The sequence below is a fragment of the Vicia villosa genome, unplaced genomic scaffold (genome assembly GCF_029867415.1).
Source record: "Vicia villosa cultivar HV-30 ecotype Madison, WI unplaced genomic scaffold, Vvil1.0 ctg.000339F_1_1, whole genome shotgun sequence".
Lineage (NCBI taxonomy): Eukaryota > Viridiplantae > Streptophyta > Magnoliopsida > Fabales > Fabaceae > Vicia > Vicia villosa.
Window position 1 is genome coordinate 123,336 of NW_026705151.1, and position 22,590 is coordinate 145,925.

At 35.3% G+C, this 22,590-nt stretch overlaps 2 protein-coding genes across 5 annotated transcripts; both read left to right on the forward strand.

The window, feature by feature from the left end:
• The first annotated feature begins 10,835 nt into the window (after window positions 1-10,835).
• Window positions 10,836-13,337, forward strand: LOC131626969 (protein PLASTID MOVEMENT IMPAIRED 2-like). The gene is made up of 2 exons (XM_058897802.1): window positions 10,836-11,149; window positions 11,444-13,337. The coding sequence occupies exons 1-2, from the start codon at window positions 11,015-11,017 to the stop codon at window positions 13,217-13,219; spliced, it is 1,911 nt and encodes a 636-aa protein (XP_058753785.1). The 5' UTR covers window positions 10,836-11,014; the 3' UTR covers window positions 13,220-13,337.
• A 754-nt stretch (window positions 13,338-14,091) lies between these two features.
• LOC131626970 (putative lipid phosphate phosphatase 3, chloroplastic) lies at window positions 14,092-18,631 on the forward strand. 4 transcript variants are annotated; one of them, XM_058897803.1, is made up of 10 exons: window positions 14,092-14,374; window positions 14,491-14,585; window positions 16,023-16,115; window positions 16,814-17,038; window positions 17,128-17,215; window positions 17,323-17,432; window positions 17,527-17,617; window positions 17,741-17,929; window positions 18,052-18,111; window positions 18,244-18,631. In XM_058897803.1, the coding sequence occupies exons 2-10, from the start codon at window positions 14,535-14,537 to the stop codon at window positions 18,429-18,431; spliced, it is 1,095 nt and encodes a 364-aa protein (XP_058753786.1). In that variant the 5' UTR covers window positions 14,092-14,374; window positions 14,491-14,534; the 3' UTR covers window positions 18,432-18,631. The 4 variants fall into 4 exon arrangements, with proteins under 4 accessions (XP_058753786.1, XP_058753788.1, XP_058753787.1 ...); XM_058897805.1 differs by lacking the exon at window positions 16,023-16,115 and having other exon boundaries at window positions 14,093-14,374; XM_058897804.1 differs by lacking the exon at window positions 14,092-14,374 and having other exon boundaries at window positions 14,399-14,585.
• The last annotated feature ends 3,959 nt before the right edge of the window (window positions 18,632-22,590 follow it).

A 22,590-nucleotide genomic window follows, 5' to 3' on the forward strand; every position in this document is an offset into this window, starting at 1 on the left:
GTTAACAACGAACCAGGATAAAAATAACTGTGCAATTTATTTTTATCTGTCAAGTTTTTAAAGCTACACTTATTCAAACCCCCCTTTCTAAGTGTTTTTCTATCCTTCAATTGGCATCAGAGCGCCGGTTCTAAGGTGCAAGCACTTAACCGTGTTTAGAAAAGATTCAGGAAGAGAAAAACGCTTCAGTAAAAGATGGTTGATGAAAGTGAAAAGTCTACACCTGCATCTACATCTGGCTCTGCTGAGCAATACAACGGTAACAATGGTTATACTAGACCGCCGGTATTTGATGGTGAAAACTTTGAATACTGGAAAGATAAACTGGAAAGTTACTTTCTTGGTCTAGATGGTGATCTATGGGATCTTCTGATGGATGGTTACAAACATCCAGTAAATGCCAGAGGCGTAAAGCTGACAAGGCAAGAAATGAATGATGATCAGAAAAAGCTTTTCAGGAATCATCATAAATGCATAACTGTTTTGCTGAATGCTATCTCTCATGCTGAATATGAGAAGATATCTAACAGGGAAACGGCTTATGACATATATGAGTCCTTGAAAATGACTCATGAAGGAAATGCTCAAGTCAAGGAGACTAAAGCTCTAGCTTTAATCCAGAAGTATGAAGCCTTCAAGATGGAGGATGATGAAGACATTGAAAAGATGTTTTCAAGATTTCAAACTCTTACTGCTGGATTGAGAGTTCTTGACAAGGGATACACCAAGGCTGATCACGTAAAGAAGATCATCAGAAGCTTACCCAGAAGATGGGGTCCTATGGTGACTGCATTCAAGATTGCAAAGAATCTGAATGAAGTTTCTCTGGAAGAGCTCATCAGTGCCTTGAGGAGTCATGAAATAGAGCTGGACGCAAATGAGCCTCAAAAGAAAGGTAAGTCTATTGCATTAAAATCTAATATCAAGAAATGCACTAACGCTTTTCAGGCTAGAGAAGAAGATCCTGAAGAATCAGAATCTGAAGAAGAAGATGAACTGTCTTTGATCTCCAGAAGGCTAAATCAACTCTGGAAGACCAAGCAAAGAAAGTTCAGAGGCTTCAGAAGTTCAAAGAGATTTGAACGTGGAGAATCTTCTGATGACAGAAGATTTGACAAGAAGAAGGTCATGTGCTATGAATGTAATGAGCCTGGACACTTCAAGAATGAATGTCCAAATCTTCAGAAGGAAAATCCCAAGAAGAAGTTTCATAAGAAGAAAAGTCTTATGGAAACCTGGGATGAGTCAGAAGATGATTCAGACTCTGAAGACGAGCAGGCCAACTGTGCGCTGATGGCGACAGAAGATGACGAATCAGAATCTACATCAGAATCAGATTCTGAAGAGGTATTTTCTGAACTTACTAGAGATGAGTTAGTTTCCGGTCTAACTGAACTTCTGGAACTCAAGTCTCAGATTAGTCTCAAATACAAAAAGCTGAAAAAGCTATTTGAATTTGAAACAAAGAAGCTTGAGTTGGAAAATTCTGAATTAAAAGAAAAACTTTTAAAATTATCCAATAATGTTGGATCACCTTTTGATTCAGAAAAATCCACTCCCAGTCTAAACCATATTCTGAAAGAATATGATTTAAGTTTCAGGAAGTTCTTATTTAGAAGTATTGGCAGAAGTCAGCTAGCTTCTATGATATATGCTGTGTCTGGAAACAAAAGAGTTGGCATTGGTTTTGAGGGTGAAACCCCATACAAACTTGAACCTGTTGATGAAATGAAACTCACATACAAGCCATTGTATGATCAGTTCAAGTATGGCCACTCCCATGATATTAGGCACACTTCACATGCTCAAAGTTTTCACATAACACACACCAAAAAGCATGTGACACAACCTAGGAAATATCATGAAACTCACATTAAAAATTATCATGCTGTTCCTCCTTCTGCTTACAATGTTAAACCTAAGTTCAATCAGAACTTAAGGAGAACTAACAAGAAAGGACCCAAGAAAATGTGGGTACCAAAGAAAAAGACTATTTCTTTTGCAGATTCTCTTGGCGACAAGGAAGATAAAAATCAACATGACATGTCACCTGGACTCAAGTTGGTCTCAACACTTGAAGGGAAGAAAGATTGTCTTCCAAGTTCTGGTTCTTAAATCTGTTGAAGAAACTATGTTTGTAGGAATTCAGAAAAGAAAGTTTATTAGTCTTGGAACCATCTGTTTTGTTTGTCTCTAAAGCATTGATGTTTCATTCTTGATTATTCTGAATGCTCTAAATGCTACAGAATATACAACATTGAAACATTGATTGTGGACGAATCAATAAATATCTGGTTTTGATGATAAACTTGTTTCTGATGAAACAAAGCATCTTAAGAATTTCTGCGGATACAATTTTGTCTTATCAGAAGCTGCAGAACAAAGAAGTGAACCTCCAGAAGCTGTGTATATCAGAAGTAATGGATCAGAAGATCATTCAAATTTATATCAGCACACTTCAGAAGGAGTGTTTCCAGAAGAGAAACTTGATCAGATCAGAAGCAGTGATCAGAATCTGAAGGCGTAAAGTCTATTCTGAAATTTACAGCTGTCATCTATTATCTGATGGTGAACACGTGTCTGTACGGTTAGTACAAAGCGTGCAGTTGAAAAGACGCCGACCTAGGTAACTGTATTAAATCATTTCATTTACTGTGTTCTCTCTCCTAATGTCATTTCTCATTAAATGCATAATGATTTCTTTTTAAATCTTTTAAATAACCCGCTTCATCTTCATTCCCTCTTTTTCTCTCTTTCTCTCTATTTTGTGCATTCACTTCGTTACATCTCTCTTCAAACCCTAGTTCTCTGATCTGATCTCAAAGCACTATCATCATGAACTCTTCCTCTTGTTCATCTTCCTCAAAAGAGAGACTTACTTCTTCACAAATCCGTCTACGAAATTATGAATATTCTCCTTTGAAAACTTGCTTGATACCCTCGAAGGACTTGGAGGTTTTATGTGAAACTGCTGTGGACATTAACAACCTTAAAGCTAATGGCTTTCAGTGTGATGCAAGAATCTTTGAGCTAGGATGGTCTAATTATCTTGATAGATTGGTTGGTCCAATTTATCCTGAACTTGTGAAGGATTTTTGGGTACACGCAACGGTTACACCAACTGCCATCATTTCATTTGTGCTAGGGCATGAAGTGGTTATCACTGAGAAGCTCATCAGGAAGCTGTACAATCTTGATGATGAAGAAGGTTGGTCTGGTCTTCAACCCAATACAGTTGACTGGACTCCAGTTGAAAAACAAATCTCTACGGTTTTTGGAATTGATTCTCATAACACAGGCACCTTAAGGCCTTTCTATAAAGTATGGGCTGAGATTATTCTGGGTTCTCTTCACCATAGAAAAAGGATGCTCTTCTCCTCCTACATCAGTCCGACTCACAAGTACACTCTTTTCTGCATTGGCAAAAAGATAGAGATCAACATCTCTCATATTCTGTTTGAGAATCTGAAAACATCTATCTTTGAATCAAGAGAAGATGAAAGGGCGAAGTACCCTCATATTCCAAGAACAACCATTCCTTTCGGAAGGATGATTTCAGACATTCTGATTGAAAGCAAAGTTGTGGACTCTATCAGAAATCGCAATGCATCGCATTCTCTTGGAGTAATTCAAGGTCCCATCTTCAATGGTGTTGATTTGTTCAGACTGGAACTCATTAAGAATGTACCTTTCGTGTGCACAAGCTTTCCTGACATTCTGTCAAGAAGAATTGCTGTTGAAGGATTCATCTCCTTGTTTCATAAAGAACTTGATCATGTTGTCAAGCTTTACTTGGAAGATTGTGTTAGGAAGCAATCAGACGTTGATCCTGCTTGGATCCGTGGCAGAGTACTCCCATCCAAAGATGATATTCTGAAGAAGGATAAGAAGGAACGACAGGCAAGGCTAAAAAGAAAGGCACAAGAAGATGAGGCTGAGAGAGCCAAGAAGTTGAGGGTCACCTATGATCCTGACAAGGTGGACTCTAAAGAACGAAGAGATAAAAGGATCAGAGATTCCTTTCGCAGAACCAGATCTTCTTCTTCTTCTGTACAAATCTCCAGAAAGGTCTTTACTCCACCTCCTTCTGTCCCTAAACCATCTTTCCAATCACCTCCACCTGAACCTAAAATAAACTTCACCTTACCAAATCCTTCTCCATCAACCTCCTCCTCTCCCATTCTAAACCCCACACCTCTAAGTATTCTTCCCCCAACTCCTTCTGATAAATCTTTCTCACCTATTCCCTTTACAAATACTCCATCCTTGTCTCAATCTATCATTTCTGATATTCCTTCCTCATCAATCATTCTCTCAGATATCCCTTCTTCCTCATCCACCGTACCTCCACCTTCTATATCCCATCCCTTACCTACCAGAAAATCCAAACCTTACTGTCTTCTCTACCCTGACTACAAATTCACCTTCAATCCGCCTGAACCTGAACCCTATACCTACCTGGAACTTTTCAGACATGAGGTGATTAGCAGTCTAGACCTTCTGAAGGATGCATTCCTAAATGGTCTGGATGATGTTTCTACAAGAAATCTCTGGAGAAGATTTCGCAAGGATTTTCAAGTAGAAGCAATGGGAGTACAGAAAAGACTAGTGGCTGCTGCCCCTGGTTACCCTGGTTACCTTTTGGAGGAAGATAATGGTATATACTACCATCCTCTCAGAAATTGTGTTGCTGCTGAGGAGAAGCCCTTTGTGGATGAATTGGAAGTATTAAGACTAGCTGCTGAAATGGAAGCAAATCCATGCAGAGATATGGTTATCTTTATTCCTGACTATCTTGTTCTGCTCGGAGATTTCAAGACTCTCTTTGACTATCTGAGGGAAAACCCGTCTGAGAAAGATCCAAACTTGGTCATTCCAGAAGTTGTTGACCCACCAGTAGTTGAAGGTCCTTCTGCTCCAAGGAATCTAGCTGCCATTCTTCAGGCACTTGAGAATGGAGACTCGGAAATTCCTGCTGCAGAATATGGAGATGCTTCTATGCAAGAAGCAGATGCTGAAGATCATATTGCTAAAACTGTTCCTGTTGAGGAAATTCCTGCAAATGATCTATCTATGGAAGCTGCAGATCAACATGCCATTCCTGTGGTTGAAAGCGGTGAAGCTTCTTCTGATGAATCTTCTCGTCTTGCAAGGACTCTAGAAGAAATTCAGAGGAGACAGGATGAGCAAAGCTCACTCAATGCTGAGTATAGCGCTTTCATGGTGAGGCAAGAAGGACACAACAATATGGTTCAAGAGATGCTGACCAAGATCTTGTCAAGACTAGGGCCATCTTAGATTGAGTCTGTGTTGTTTCTTTCTTTTCGTTGCATCTGTCTTTGTGCATCTGATCTTTCTTATCTTCATGTACTTCTGTACCTGCTGTTTGAACTTTAATGAAATCATCTTCTTCCTCCGTGTGTTTCGTTGGTTTATCTCTGAATCTTTTTTGCTTTTTGATGATATGACAAAAAGGGGGAGAAAGATAAATGATAAATGATTTGATTAATCTATCAGTTGCTGGGTAAAGCTCCCACACATTCACTAACAAGAACTGCAAGTTCTACATGGTTTAAGTGTTTTGCAGGTATAAAGAAGTGAAGAAAATCTTCAAAGCAAACACAAGAAGCAAAACCATGGAAACTGAAGCAAGCCGAGTGCTGTCAAGCTTCAGAGATCAGAAGCAAGAAAGAAGAATGAATCAGAAGCACTGATAATAGAATTTGATCCATATTTGTCTATTTGTTTTGACAAAATTCTATTTGCTCTGATACATTATTTTAGCCTATATGGCTCTGATACATATAATGTTATAGCTCTGATACATATAATGTGTTAGAATATACATTTTATGTTCTGACTCGTTCATGCTGACTTTTGTCGTTTAGTTTTTGTTCTGTAACATTTCAGGATGTAGAGATGCTCTGATGATGCTCTGGTACATTCAACAATGTTCTGATACAAATCTAGCATGAAGAGATGTTGGTAGAAATTCAAAGTTCTGAAGCTATCCGAGGGAAGCAGAAATCAGAAGCTGCGAATGTTCTAAAGATCCAGAAAACTCAAGTTCTGAAGCTGTCCTAAATGGAAGCAGAAATCAGAAGCTGTGAATGTTCAGAAGATCAAAGAAATTCAAGTTCTGAAGCTGTCCTGAATGAAGCAGAAATCAGAAGCTGTGAATGTTCAGAAGATCAAAGAAATTCAAGTTCTGAAGCTGTCCTGAATGGAAGCAGGAATCAGAAGCTGTGAGTGTTCTAGGGATCTAAAGAAATTCTAGTTCTGAAGCTGTCCAATGGAAGCAGAAGTCAGAAGCTATGAATTCTCTGAAGACAAAAGCTTATATGATCGTCTCTACCGAAATAATCAGGGAAGTCTTTTATTAAAGTTCTTCGAGTATTTATTTCAGGGGGAGATTATTTATCTCAGGGGGAGATTGTTAATCTCAGGGGGAGACATATTCATATGCTTATGTTATAGCTGTGTAATTTGTCTTTTGCCGTCTGTTCTTTCTGATCGCAAATTCATATCATTTATATATGTTTTTGTCATCATCAAAAAGGGGGAGATTGTTAGAACAAGATTTGTTCTGATCAATTATCTTAGTTTTGATGATAACAATAATATGAATTTTGCTTAAGATAATATGGTACTCTAATCCAATGCAATTTCCCTTTCAGGAAATATATAAAAGAGTACGCATAATTCAGCGCTCAGAAGCTTTGTCTCAAAGGGTTCAGCATGCAACATCAGAACATGGTCTGGCAAGACATCAGAAGATGGTCGAAGTAGAATCAGAACATGGGTCTATGGAAGCATCAGAAGAACAAGAGAACAGAAGCACTGAAGTTCTGATGGTATCACGCTCAGAAGCACTTCAAGGTCAGAAGATCAGAAGATGCTATGCACCAAGCTGTTTGACTCTGATGATATTCAAACGTTGTATTCACAAACATCAGATCAGAAGGAAGTACAAGTGGCAAGCTACGCTGACTGACAAAAGGAACGTTAAAAGCTATTCTAGGCTACGTCAGTAGACACAGCGTGAACAAGGCTCGAGGTAGTTGACAAAAGCGTATAACATTAAATGCGATGCTGTACGGAACACGCAAAGCATTAAATGCTCTCAACGGTCATCTTCTCCAACGCCTATAAATATGAAGTTCTGATGAGAAGCAAGGTTAACGATTCTGCACCAAAACAACTCATATCAAACTTGCTGAAACGCTGTTCAAATCTAAACTCAGAATCTTCATCTTCATCAAAGCTCACTACATTGCTGTTGTAATATATTAGTGAGATTAAGCTTAAACGATTAAGAGAAATATCACAGTTGTGATTATAGCTTTCAAGAAGCAATTTGTATTACTCTTAGAATTGATTACATTAAGTTGTAAGTAACTAGAGTGATCGTGTGGATCAGAATACTCTAGGAAGTCTTAGGAGTGAACTAAGCAGATTGTAACTAGAGTGATCGTGTGGATCAGTAGACTCTAGAAAAGTCTTAGAGGGTATCTAAGCAGTGTTCCTGGAGTGATCAGTGTGTGATCAGTAGACTCTGGAAGACTTAGTTGCTGACTAAGTGGAGAACCATTGTAATCCGTGCGATTAGTGGATTAAATCCTCAGTTGAGGTAAATCATCTCTGCGGGGGTGGACTGGAGTAGTTTAGTTAACAACGAACCAGGATAAAAATAACTGTGCAATTTATTTTTATCTGTCAAGTTTTTAAAGCTACACTTATTCAAACCCCCCCTTTCTAAGTGTTTTTCTATCCTTCAAAGACGATCCATTCTGATTAGGTACGATCAATTATGAAGTATCATGAAGCGTTTGAAACTATTTACATCTACCATTTTAAGGTTTGCCATGAAAAGATCTCTACGATGAATTGCAAGAGCAGAAAATTATTTGGGTTTAAGGTTTGTGTTCTTTTATATTTAATTGAGTAGTAAATAATTTATTTATCTAACACTTTTTTGTTTTATTTCAGAAACAAATAAAAAAAAAAGCAATTGAAAATATCCTGCACCTAATATTTTCTCTTCTCTAGAATTATAGGATTTTAAGATTTAAAATTTAAATCCTCAAAATATTAAATTTTATTTATGTAAACAATATAATATTCTGGATAAATAAAGTAGTTTGTAAACAAATTAATTTATTAATATTTTGAGTAAACAATGTAACGAGTTTTAAAAAAAAAATTATCTTATCCCTTGGTTTTATTGAAACACCAAGAGGTATTATGCGCTAGTTTTGAAAATAATCGGAATGCAGATGATGGAGTTCGAACCCATGTGCATATAACTTAAGCTCTCGATTTTATATTAATCCTCGTATAGTGTAAACTTTTCATGACGCCCTTCGTTACTTCGCTACTATAGTCGAGGTTAAATGCATTTTGCATCCAAGGTGGAACGTGTTCTTTGTAGTACTAACTAATTAATATTTTTCTAGCATTATGTAACTCATCATTCATCTCATGTTCTTTTATGGTTAAAATCTCTCCAATACTTCTAATTTTCTTTCAACTTTCTTCCATACTTGTTCATTTTTGCAAAGCATCAAATTTTATATGCTTTGAAGAATTAATTAATATAAAAGGAAGTTTTGAATGAAAAAGTTAAAAGATTAAAGATATTTAACCATTAAAGAATCTGAGATGAATTATGAATTACAAGATATTCAAAAATCAGTGACTAGTGTAAGTTGTTCTTCAAATATAACTTAATTGTTCATATAATTATTTAGTAAACCAATTTGAGAAGTTATATGTTCAGCTAGGGCTTGATGAAATAAATAATCCACATTAGATATAATATACTCAATCATATTTTACCTGTCGGTTAAATGTCAAAATCGAGTGGAAAAGTGCTTTTGCCATTTAAAAATTCCAAAAAGGATCTACCTGAGGATCGAAGCCATGATCTTTAAGAAGGTGCAAGAAACACAAGAAAGGTGGGGTTTGAATTGAATTTCAGGATTTAAAACAAATTATTCCCAAGTAAAAAACGAAGAACAGAAGAACAAAAATAAATGACACAATTATTTTTATCTTTGTTCACTATTAACGAAGTTAGTTCAGTCCACCCGCCAAGGTGATTTTGCTTTCTCAAACAAGAACTTAATCCAATATAACCGAATTAATCACAGACACACAACAAGGACCAACTGTCAATGTTGCAAACCACAAAGACTACCCATCAACGTCTTCTTGAGAAAATTTGACTAAACCCTAGTCTCTCAAGGAATTATCAGCTTACAAGTTGAAATACAATGAGTGTATTTACAAGGTTGCTTCTTGAAAGCAAATTACACAAGTTTAAATACAGACAAATAAGACAACAGTGTTAATAGCAAGCTAATGACCAAAAGCTCATTTCTTGCAAGTTAACGAACAAACATTCCTTGCGTTCACAAAACTTTACAAAGAATATATCATAGAGATTTGAGCAGCGTTTCAGTGTAAATTTTGTAGAGAATAGTTGGTGTCTTCAATCTTCCAAGTCTTCCTTGTATAGCAAAAAAAACGTTCGTTAGAGGGTAGAATAGGAATAATTAATTCCAGTTGTTTTGTCCACAACAGTCAGTGAGAGAGTGGTAGACGACATAGTATTGTAGTACTGTCCTTGCGCCACTATATCAAAGTAGTGGGAACATTTGTACCTCGTACTATTTCCTCATGTAAACCAATATTGATCTTATCTTCTAATCTTTAGAGACTTCTGATAGTTGTTGATGAAGCATTCTTAAAATGACCAAAATTTGAATCTTCATAATCTAAGTCATAAGAGTCTTCGGAACTTGTTCATCCAGAACCTTGTATTCATAGTCTTCAACACTTGGTCTTCAGAATATTTGTCTTTAGAATCTTTAGAATTTTTTCTTCTAGAACATTGTCTTCAGAATTTTCAGAACTTATTCTTCTAGAATCTTGTCTTCAAAATTTTCAGAACTTGGTCAACAGAATCACAGAGCTAAAGAAGTCTTCATAAGCTCTTCCACAAGAGTCACGATTGGAAGCTATATCACTTACGTTCATCAGAATAATTGTTATAGAAGCATTTTGGAACTTGATAGAGTCTTTGTAAACATCACTGATTTCTTTCCGAGAGTTCAGAACCTCGTAACACCACACACCATATCATCAGATTCAGAACTGTAGAAACAAGATTGGTTCTACATCTGACCTTAAATTTTAGTTATAAAATTTACAATTCACATTCTCTTGTTTAAAAATTCACAAGTACTTTAAAATCTTAAAAATGTTATTATAATTGATTACTGTACTAAGTGATTTTAAAAGCCCTTCCTTGAAAATCATGTATTTGGCCACGTAACACATTGGTTGTTTGTAATTGTCACACATAGAAGAAAACAATGGTTTTACATTTGGAGATGTGGTCGATACTAGAACCAAAGATTTCGTGTGGCAAAGCAATTGCTTTATATTAACGACAACTTACGAAATGTCATTGATAATGAAACCACATCTTAAGCTACGTCTGTCTTCTTCTTCTTCAAATGTTACAATCATTATCGTAGCCATGTTACCATCGCAAGCATAATTAAATTCCTTTTTTATTTCCTAAATATTGAAAATTAGGTGTTGTCGTAGAGTAAAAATATTGGAGTTGGAGTGAATTATGTGTTAAGTTGACGTTGAAAGAATATTTATGAATTTTGTTTTACTAATGAAACACTAGTTGGCACAAGTTTCACAATTATCATGAAGCAGACAAAATATTGAAAAATGAAAAACAAAGTGGTCCATAGAAAAATTGAAAGACAAAAAGTTTGGGACCTGTAATATATAATGATAAAATCTTTACAGAAAATAAGATAGGGACATGTAGCAACGATGTCTCCAATACCAACCAGTCATTGATACTTCCTCCCTCTTGTTAAGCCGTTTCGGCTTAGAATTCTCAACCACAATTTCCACCTCAAGTTTTTTATCTTTCATGCAATTATTCTCCAATCGTAGTCTCAGTTTCATTCAGTTTTGGTAAAAGATGGATGATGCTAAAGTTGGTATGAGAAGAGTTAGATCAGTTAAAGATGTTATTAATCTATATGATGATAGGAATCATAGGAATGCTGAGACTGATAATTCTTCATTGAAGAAAACTCAGATGGATTCCTCACTGGTAAGTTCAAGCTTAAGAGACTAGTATTTAATTTGTAGTCTATTTGAAATTTGGATTAGCTTATTTATTAGCATAGACACTTGCGAGATTGGTTCTGAGAGCTTATGAAAACAACTTATAACATGCGCATAAGTTGTTTTCAGCTTGAGGGTTCGAATACGTGCCCTTGCATCTGGTGTCCTTACACGGCTATCAACTGAGCTGGCATAACGGGACAACAAGTCATGTAACTTTGTAGATTCATTATTGTGATATTCTTCTATTAACTTGTTATCTTTTTTTCTGTTTTCTCAGAACCCTACTTCAAGAACAAAAGAACTTCACAAAGCTAGAATGGATATTGGAAAGTACAAAGAGACTAGATGGACAGCAGAAACTACAAAATCTCAAGCAGAATCCGAGCTTTCAAATGCTAAAAAGACGATGAAAAATCTTTCTTCGATGATCGAGGAATCGAGTTACAAGGCTAAAGCGAGAATGAGGGATATAGAAACATTAAAGAAGGGAAAGAGTCAAGAACATGGTGCTATGGTTGTGAGCAGGAATGAGAGTTATGAATATGCAAAAGTGATGAAAGAATTGGAATATATCAAGAAGGAATTGTTCAAGCTAAAGCTTGATGTAGCTTCTGTTTTGGAAGAGAAACTGCGAGCCGAGAAAGAGATCAAGGCGTCAAGCTCGAAGATGATTGCTTGTTCGAGTAAAGCAGAAGAACTTAGAAAGGAGATTGAGGAAGCCAATGAAGAACAAGTACTTGCTGAATTGGCTAGGATTGAGGCTTTGAAAGAATTCGAAGATGTTAAAGCTCGGAAAGAAAGCAAAGAAAAAGAGTTTTTAAGCAAATTGGAAACTACAAGAAAAAAGATAAAAGAGGCCGAGGAAGAACGAGACGAATCAAAGGAACTCGAAATGAAACTAGCTATGACAGTTTCAGATGTTGAGCTCTTGCAGAATCAGTTGGTTTTGGTAACAGAAATGGAGAAAAGAGTTCAAGGAGATGAAAGTGTGAAACTATTAGAAGGAGGTTTAAGAAAAAGCGGCGAATCAGGCGAATTAGAAGAAGATTCGACTGAGTTACACGCCATAAAAGAAGAACTCGAGGCGTCAACGAGAGAATTGGAATTGATTAGAGCTGAAGGTTTTCAGTTTATGGCTTCTATGGATGTTATAAGAAATGAACTGAAGCATATAACTAAGGAAACGGCTCGCTTGAAGAAGAACGATTCGTCGGCTCAAAATCTCACTTCAAAGCTTCTAAGAATGAAATCTAAGCTAGAAGCTGCATCTGCTGCTGAGGAAAAGGCGAAATCGTTAGTTATAAGCCTATCTTATTCGCTCGAGAATCTGAAGACAGAAACCGATGAAGCTAAAAACGAAAAAGCGATTATAAGTCAAGAGATTATAACAACTAAGGATGAGATTCAGAAAACTGATTATGAGATCGACGCGAATGAGGAAAAACTGCAAGGCGTAATGAATGAGCTAGAAGAAGCAAAAGCGACCGAAGCATTGGCATTGGAGAAGCTTAAAACACTCTCCGAGACTGCAATGCGAGAAAGAGCTATAACAGCAAAACATAGTTCATTGATCACTATCTCGAAATTTGAATACGAGTATCTAACTAATCATGCAGCTGCAGCAGAAGAAATTGCTGATAAAAAAGTTGCTGCAGCCGAGGCATGGATCGAAGCGCTCAAGGCGAGCGAGAAGGAGATAGTAATGGAAACTAAAATAGCTCAAAGAGAGTTCAAGGAAACAATGTTGAAGGAAGAGAGGGAGTTTTACATCAAAGAAAAGAAAATGGTTGCAAGAAGAGTTGGGAGTGAGGAGTTTGATAGTACGAGAATACGCGATAAGAGTTCGGGGAAGAATTTGCAGAGAGCTTTTTCGAGGAAGAGTTTTAAGTCTAATGGAAGTTTAACTCCGGCTAAGAGAGCGAAGTTTCAGATGTCGTCGGGTTCGCCCGCGCCTCGGCATTTAAGTCCTTTCGCTCTCAAGAAGAGAAAGAAAGTTATACCAAATTTGACAAAGTTGTTCAGTGGCAAGAAAAACAGTAGGAGTATAGAGTAAATTCAACATCAATAAGAGTTTCATGTATTGTTTTAAGTTAAATGTTAGGTTACTGCACTTTGTATACTTGATGAATTTATTAAAAATTTGATGTATGAGAAGGCTAAAGAATTTTACACTTTTACTAGAAATACACCTTGTTTTGTTTTGATGCATGTGTTGTGTGCCAATTAGAATGCAAGGCTATGTTAGATGTTTCAAAGCAAAAAAAGTTGTTTGATTTGTTTTAGAATTTGGAAATTTCCTGGAAATGGAGATAATGAGCCTCCTTCATCAAAGCAATGACAAACAAACATATATTCTTCCAATTTACAGGCATAAGTAAATTAGATTACGACCGATGGCACAAAGAGATAATTATGATTATTTTTAGATTATGTTTGGATATTAGTGGTTTAGAATGAAACCAAGTGGAACTCAGCCTGATGAAATGAAGTAGCTGAGAATGATTATGAGATTTTTTTTAATAATTTAGCGACCGGAGTTCACCTAATTAAAGATGAACAAGTGAGATATTGCAAGTTCGAACTCACATTGATGTTCCTATACAACTTCTAACTGGACCGTCTTAATATTCTACTTCCTCCATTTTTGTATAAATCTAATCAATAGAATCTAATTATATACCTTTTCATTTCATTCAATTTATCTAATTCCATTTCATTGTGAGAGATAACTCGACTAATGGTTAAAAGAATTGGTGTTACATAAATTTTAAATTTAAAAAGTCAAGAAATTTGAAATTCATTGACGGTAAGAAAGAAAAATCTTGTAGCTAGGAAGAATATTGGGTGGAGACAAAAAAAAAATTACAATACTTGAGGGCAAAAGTGCAATTAAGCGGAATGTCACAAGACTAGACTATAGAGTATTACTATCCCCTTTTCTCCCCCCAATAATTAACCTAATTATTTTTAGTAAACAACAGAGAAAAAAGATTTTGAGAAGCTGCGAGTTATGATCGACAAAGAAACCCTAATCAATAACCACAATCTGATGAATTAAGTACCCAAATTTTTAGGAAGATGTAGTATATAATATAAGAAGCTTCATTTCCTTACCAGTTTCGTTTTTTGTTTTGGTATATTTTGATTGAATCACACGGAACACAATCAATCAATTATGATATCTTCCTTCGTAATGTGACCTAATCAGGTGGGTCCGTTTCCAGTTATAATCGTGTCTTCCTCTCTCTTTCTTTCCATATCTTTTTATTGTGTTCATAAATTAATTGAATTCGAGATTCCTTTTTATTGCTTCTTCTTTTTCAGGTCTCATTTTTATATTTGAATGGTTTATATTGTTTCTTTATACTATGGCTTGGTGGGATTTAAGACCCTTTCAATCTATAACCACCCGTTTTCAGGTCAGTACTTCCCTTCTTCTTCTTCTTCACTCTCACTCATACTTGGTAGAGAATTTAGTTGTATTGATTGTATTCAATACAGTTACAAGAGATATGGTATTTATATAGACATGCTAATCCTACACCTAATCATAACTAAAGCATAACTAAATCAGATAACTAACTCTGAGTTAGTTATTGCGGGCAATGCAATAAGCTAAAGATGCAAATCTCACTTTTAAGAGTACTACATCGGACAATATATAGCCTGGAGATGTGTTTTTTACAAGCCAGTTTTGCTGGGATGATTAGCCCCAACCTCATTTCTTGCTTAAGATCCATTCTACCACCTACTATGAAGTTTTCGATATCAGGCCACCCACCATTTAATTCCATACTCCAAATGTCGAGGGCGTGTGTCCCACATCGGACATTCTATGACATGAACATATGTGTTTATAAGCGGGGGCAATTCTCACTTACTAGCTGGTTGGATGGACTCTTGTTTTTACCAACTATTTAATATTGAGGAAATTATGGGTCAAAATCAAACTGTTAAGAAAGATTTTGATACCAAACTATGTGGCTGACTCCATTTTAGTGGAAAAAATAAAGTTTGATTGTGGTTATTGTATTTATGTTTACAGTATAGCTTGTAGTAGACATCTTGTTGGGAATGGGTGTATATGATAATTCATAGGTTTTGATGTGCATCTTAAGTTTACTGTTATGGCCATAAGCCATATTCATGATTGATGTTTATATTATTGTTTATTTGCTTGGAAAATTCTGCACCATGTTTTAGAGATTTCATATGCTGTTTCTGAGTCATGTGGTTAATTTAATTTACTGGCTGCTGATTTGATTAATGAATTATTGTTTGGGCTTATAAGTCTTATATTACAACTCTTTGATTTTGAATGTATATATCGCTTTGTGAGAATTGTGATTCATTTGACCTGGCACTCTATGCTTCTATTGATAGTCGTTTTTTCCCCCCTTTAGGATAGTGCCATCGCGGCATCTCTGTCATTTCTATGTATGTAAGCAGGTTGTGTTATCTGTATTTGATTGATTTCCTAGCTTACCTTTGAAGCTTACTATTATTGAAGACTAAATTGAATTGCCGATCTTGATTTTTGGTGCTTTTCCCGAGTCATTCTCATTAACCTATTTGTTGATGATGTTGCTGTTTACTTGTTTGCAATGGACAAATGCTCTTGCATATACAGCCAGCTATGCTGTAATTCTTTCTATATAAATTATAGATTTCAATAATATTTAAGATGGTTATATTTTACACTAAGAATTTACAAGTTTCTAATTTGGATACTTTGCTACATTGTTCAACTTTAATAACGAGAAAATATAGAACTTATATGTTGTAAGAAAAGCAAAGCAAATCAGGGTATTTTCATGAAATTTGTCCCTGAAAGTGCTTTTTTTGAGGTTACCTAGGATTTATCGAGAAGGATGCTGGGGTTCTCTGCTACGACTAGTGCTCACTTTTCATCCATTAATTCTCCACTGATAGACAAAAAGAATGAAGAGGTACAATTTAATTAAAATTTTCTTAATTAACCAAAGGACATTGGTTAAGCTTGGCCATTACCATATCGGCTAAGAGAAGAGGTATATGAGTATAACTTGTTTCTAGTATTTTCTTAACAAGGTAGTTGTGGAAAACGGATTGACATATAGTCTAATATCGATTTGTTAATAAGAATATATGTGTTCTCATGTCCGTACAACTAACATTCGCTAGTCTCTTTCCTATACTACTTTCTGTTAGTCATCAGCAATTTCAATTTGGAGCCAAACAAACATAGGCTCTGTTTGGTAAATTAGCGGTTGACTGATAAGCTAGCTAATAGTTTATATCTTATGGCTGATAAATAGTAGCTTATAGCTTTTGGTTGGTGAATCATAGCTGATAAGCTAATTGAATTGTTTGGTTAATGAAAGTTCAACTAACTTATAAATATAAGATGACATAAAAAGCATTCAACACATAATTATTTATTTTAAATTATAAAGGATAAAAGTGGATTTTTCTTAAAATAATATTGACATGATAATGTTTAGTATTCCCCCATTATAACAAAATATTAGCTATTATTAGTTGTAATTATTTTAGCATCTCCTTAATTATGGAAATAACTTGTATACATTATATATAGAGGAATAATACAGCAGAGGGACACACAGTTTTACTATTCATTTTTATGTTTAACATTTGTGACATCTAGGAATTCGGGCAGCGGGAAGTCCAGCTTGATTCACACACTATGAGTTCTCACGGATATGCAGTTGCTAGAATACACATGCATGATTGGATCATGCTATTACTCCTTGTATTGATTGAAATCCCCTTATACATGATCCATCCTTTCTATCGCTTTGTTGGGAAGGAAATGATGACTGATCTTAAATATCCCCTGAAGAGTAATACAGTTCCTGTTTGGGCTGTTCCGGTAAGTTTGCCGATTAAGATACGACACATGTAAATACGTTTTTCTTCCTCAATAATTACTTTAACATTGTCATTTACTATCATGGTTAGATGCTTGCAATGGTATTGCCTATCGTGATCTTTATCGTTCTTTATCTCCGAAGAAGAGATATCTATGATCTTCATCATGCCATACTGGGTATTAACTTTTAAATACTTCTTATTTGTTTGATTTCTAAGAAGAAAATTATATTTGAGATACTAAAACAGTTAAAGTTGATGACAATAAATTATTTGCTGGTATAGGTCTACTGTTCTCCATTTTAGTAACAGCGGTGATAACGGATGCAATAAAAGATGCAGTAGGACGACCTCGGCCAGACTTCTTTTGGCGATGTTTTCCAGATGGAAAGGATGTATGTCTTCCTCGAATTTTAGGTTTTCAGTTCATGTTTGTCTGAGAGTATTTCTCGTCCAAGGCATATTTAATTGATAATGACTTCTTATTAGGTTTATGATAAATGGGGAGATGTCATTTGTCATGGTGACAAGAGTGTCATTAAGGAAGGACATAAGAGTTTCCCAAGCGGCCATACTTCATGTAAGTATCATTTATTACGTATGACTGGTTTTGCCGTGATCACGACTTGGCCTGATTTAGTTTCATGAGAAAACTCAAATTTCGTTCGATGTTTGTTTAAGTAATTTCAACTTTTATATGCAGGGTCATTTGCTGGTCTGGGTTTTTTATCGTTGTACTTGTCTGGAAAATTAAAAGCATTTGATCGCAAAGGTCATGTTGCAAAACTTTGTATTATTTTTCTACCACTACTTGCTGCATCACTTGTCGCCGTTTCTCGAGTTGACGACTACTGGCATCATTGGCAGGATGTGTTTGCTGGAGGTCTAATAGGTTAGTTCATTTTTCGCGTTTCACTTAATTGCAGATTAACTTAACTTACAGATAAACCAAAAAAAGAAATACTACTTAGCAGTGTTTGTTGATACTTGACTATGGGTGACTTCTTCTTTCAGGGCTCGTAGTAGCTACTTTTTGCTATTTACAGTTTTTTCCACCTCCTTATCATCCTGAAGGTATGCCTCAAATTCAAGTGCATACCTAGATTTGAAAGACATCGATTCAAAGAATTTTACATGTTTGTGTCTATTACGATTACGAATAACGACCTATGCTGACAATGTAGCTATGTTGTTATTATCTTGTAGGTTGGGGTCCTTATGCTTATTTTAAGATGTTGGAAGAATCACGAGTTACGTCACAGGGTCCTAATGCTCAAAATGGTGCTCAATCTGAAAACCAAGAAGGACAAAGTCAACATGGGTGTATAGGGCTATCTTTAGCAGAGAATCAAACTTCAACATTAGAAGATGAACTTGAATCAGGGAGGAGATAAAATCTGCGCACATCACGATTTTGCTCTTTGTAAATTATATCCTAGGTTTTGTTGAATATGATTTCAACTCGGTTGTAGCTACTAACTTTGAAGACTACTTTTTGTTTACAAGAGTCAGATTTAGAACAGTCTGTTATTTTGTGAATAATATGGACATAAGGGTCCTGAATTGATAGCCAATTTAATATATGTTTGGTAAATCATCAAGTTAGAGAAAATTGCTTTAAAAAGTCATGTTAACGCAAAAGCTTCAATGTATAGCTTCTATTTTTCACATAAAAAATGCCTCAGGTATGTAAAAATGTCATTCCAAACGCCATACCAAACATATGTCATTTCAAACGCCATACCAAACATACGTTTAGAGAGGCTGTTTGTTTTCAAGGTAGATTAGATGTTAGAACCCAGCCTGTCGATGTAAAGGTTATAATGTGTAGTTCTTGTCTAGTCGCTCTATAACTGCAAAGTGATTTGAATTGTGCAAAAATATAACCATGCATCTATGAAGCGCAAACATCTTAAATCTTAAAGAGTAGATGTGTCGTGGTATTTGACACGCGTATGACACATGGCAAGAAAGTTTTATAAGTGTTGAAAAAGCCAAACAAGTGTCCCTTCAGAATATGTTTTTTTCCCTTAGTTTTGAGACTATTTGAATGTATAACACTCAAATAGCATATATTGTACAATTCAAATAAATATTTAAAAAAGTGTTTATTTTCTTTATTTTTGTATAAGTTAGTACATATTTTTAGACAAATCTCTAACTCATCTAAAATGGTGGTCTCGTTAAATCAACTCAATTGGTAGTTGTGCATAGACGCAAGTTCAAACCTGCGACACTCTATTTATTCATCTTCTAAAATGGTGGTCTCGTTAAGTCAACTCAGTTGGTAGTTGTGCATAAACGCAAGTTCAAACTGCGACATTATATTTGTTCATCTTCTAAATTGATGGTTTCGTTAAGTCAACTCAGTTGGTAGTTGTGCATAGACGTAAGTTCAAACCTGTAACACTCTATTTATTCATCTTTAAAGAGTGAATTCTAGACATTAGACTACTTTAAGAAATGGTTACACACATATTGCATCAATGATATCAATGCACGTAAATAAATGAATGTTACATTCTATCATATATATGGTGGTGTACTAAGTTTTTGACATAATCAATGCCCGAATGTCTATATGTTATCCCAATGTGCATGTGAGAGTATGTGATTCATGACTCTACACACCCTTATTCAAACACAAATTCATCAAATAAACCATATATATGACTTGGGCATGCTCATATAGTCATATAACTAAATACTTAAGGGATAAAATCAAATCAAATAAACCACATCATCTCATATTTTACATGATTTAGTGTGCCGCTCATAAACATTTTCCACAATTCAACAGCAAAATATGACTAACACAAAAGTTTATGAAAACAAAACGAAAAAAGTGCAACAAGGCTCATTCATCACAACTGAAAAACAATAACTTTGTTGGAATCAGCAAAACTTTTCTTAGATTTCGCAGACTTACGAGTTTGGTAATCAAAACTGTACCCAATCCCTTGTCCAAAACCATAGCCAACACCCAAACCACAACCCATTCCAACACCAAAAACTAAATTCAGATGGTTGAATAGCGACCCTCCATATCCCAACCCACCAGTCAAACCCAAGCCTATTCCAGCACCACAGCCGAAGCCAGCTCCGAAGCCAGGACCCAACACTGATGATGTTTGAGGTTTGTCGGATTTGTTTCCGAGGAACTTGTCTATCGAGAATTGCTTCTGTTGGTTGTTGTTGGCGTTCCAACTCCATTTTGATTCAGCATCCACTTTGGTTTCCATTGCGTTGTTGATTACGATTAAAAAATGTTGCTCAATTTCCGTGCTTGCGAAAGGATAATAACTTCTGCGCTTTGGGCACTTTCAATATACAAACACAAAAAATGCAACTTATCTTATTCTTAAGATATTATAAATCACTTTACAATTCTTATAAAATATTATTATTATTATTATTCTTATCAATAATTTATTGTTTAAGATTTTTTTTCTTTCAATTTATTTACTTTCTACTTTTATTTATTAATAATAATGGATAATTGTATAAAGTTAGTTATAATTTCCTTTTACCATATAAAATTAATTATATTTTATAATTTGTATAAAGTTTCTAAAATAATTTTTAATTTGAAACACGAGGAGTGCTTTCACTTGTCTAGTAATCAAATCATACTATATAAAAATAGTCTTTAAAACACATAAAGTTTGTTAATTTAATTCTTAAGCTAAATAAAATTCCATCATTTTATTTTTCGAATATCTTAATAGAAACAGAAAGTGTCTTAACATATTATAATAGAAACCATGTTTCACTAAATCGTGGTTTTGTTTTGATATCATATTTGTAAAAGTACATCAAAGATAAGTCTACTTGTGAATGACATTTTTTTCTCGCGTTCTTTTCATTATATATAGCCATTTTGACTCGTCTTACATGAAAACTCAATAGAGGTCAATTAATGCTATTGATTCTAATTGCTATGACATTTTAATGATGATTGAAAATCAAGTTTGATTGTTCTGAATTCCAGATCTTGATATCCTCCATTAGTAATAAATGTCTTCTAAATCATAGCTTCACCTCATATTGGCCTATGTCATATTTGGGCCGATATAAACCAATTCCTGCCCATCAATTATTTTAGCCTGGTCACGATCTCTTGAATATATTACTTTAAACAGAGCGAGCTCTATGGAATTTAGGTTGAATCCGGCCCTCTCTAGAACTCGATCTAAGAGACCACACATATACATAACCCCTTGTATAAGGGCAGAGTTCTTCTCTAAAGTCCTATAAGAAAATGAACATGTACACAATCCCTTAAGGATGAGTTGTGTAAAGGAGAAATGATTCACTAAAGTCCTTTTAAAAAAACGAACATGTACACAACACCTCAAGTAAGAGTCATGCAAGGACGAAGTACTTCACTAAAGTCCTCCAAGAAAACAAACATGCATACAACTATTCAAATAACATCCGTGTAATAGTGAAGTGGTTCACTAAAGTCCTCCAAGAAAACGAGCTTGTACCTAGTCCTTCAAGCATGAGTCAGCTAAGGGTGAAGTGATTCACTAAAGTCCTCCAAGAAAACAAGCATGTACCTATTCCTTCAAGCATGAGTCGGGTAAGGGTGAAATGCTTTACTGAGACTAGGTAACCATTAATCGGTGTGTCTCAACGAATCTACTTTTCAGGCGAGTTCTCCCTTATTTCTCAAAATGTGGTGGTCTTGGATTATGGTCGGCCAGTGTCTTTTGGTTGTTTGATTGTTTCACTTCACCCACACTGTGATGATGTCCAAATCTCTTGGGAATATGAGCCATTCATGACCTACTCTATTTCCTCCAACTCTAATTGGATAGCCCTAAATGTAGTCGTCACTTTTTCTGTCATTTAAATCTTATCAAATGGATATCTACGCTCTTATTTTTTCTCTTAAACCCTTAAACTTTTACCAAGCTTTTCTGCGCCATTCTCTATTCCAAGTTTCAAGTCTTAGACAAAGCTTGCAAAGTCCGGTAACACCCTATTTTTTAGTGGCTTTTCTTTCTTCTTTTGTGGTGTTTATTCAGGAGTATGACTCATACTACAACATTTTCTCCCTACGGCAACGCTAAAAAACCGTTGTAAAACATGAAAAAACCGTTTCCTTATGTTATAAGAACGGATTTCCAGCCGTGGCAAACCGAGGCGTTGCCTTAGCCTATGAAAACGGTTTTTTATCATATGACAACGCCATGTAAATAACCGTTGTTTAAGGTATCGTTTGAGAACGGTTTTCAGAGTTCCCAGTGGCAACGGCTTCTACGCATTCTCATTATAAAACCGTTCCATTTGGTATACTTAAGAAAACGGTTTGTTGTGACAGCAGTTTTTCATGGTTGCACATAAAAACCGTTCTAATAGAATCCATATCTATCTAGCCACCTAGCCTCTTGAGTGGGATACATTACGCTTTAAAAGCTACGCTAAGAGTTTTTCACTGTTTCAACAATTAAAGTTTTTGCTTTATGTTTGAATAATAATAAAATGTGGTATAAATTAATTTATTATGAATCTTATAAATAATTATTATTATTATAAGACTTAAGA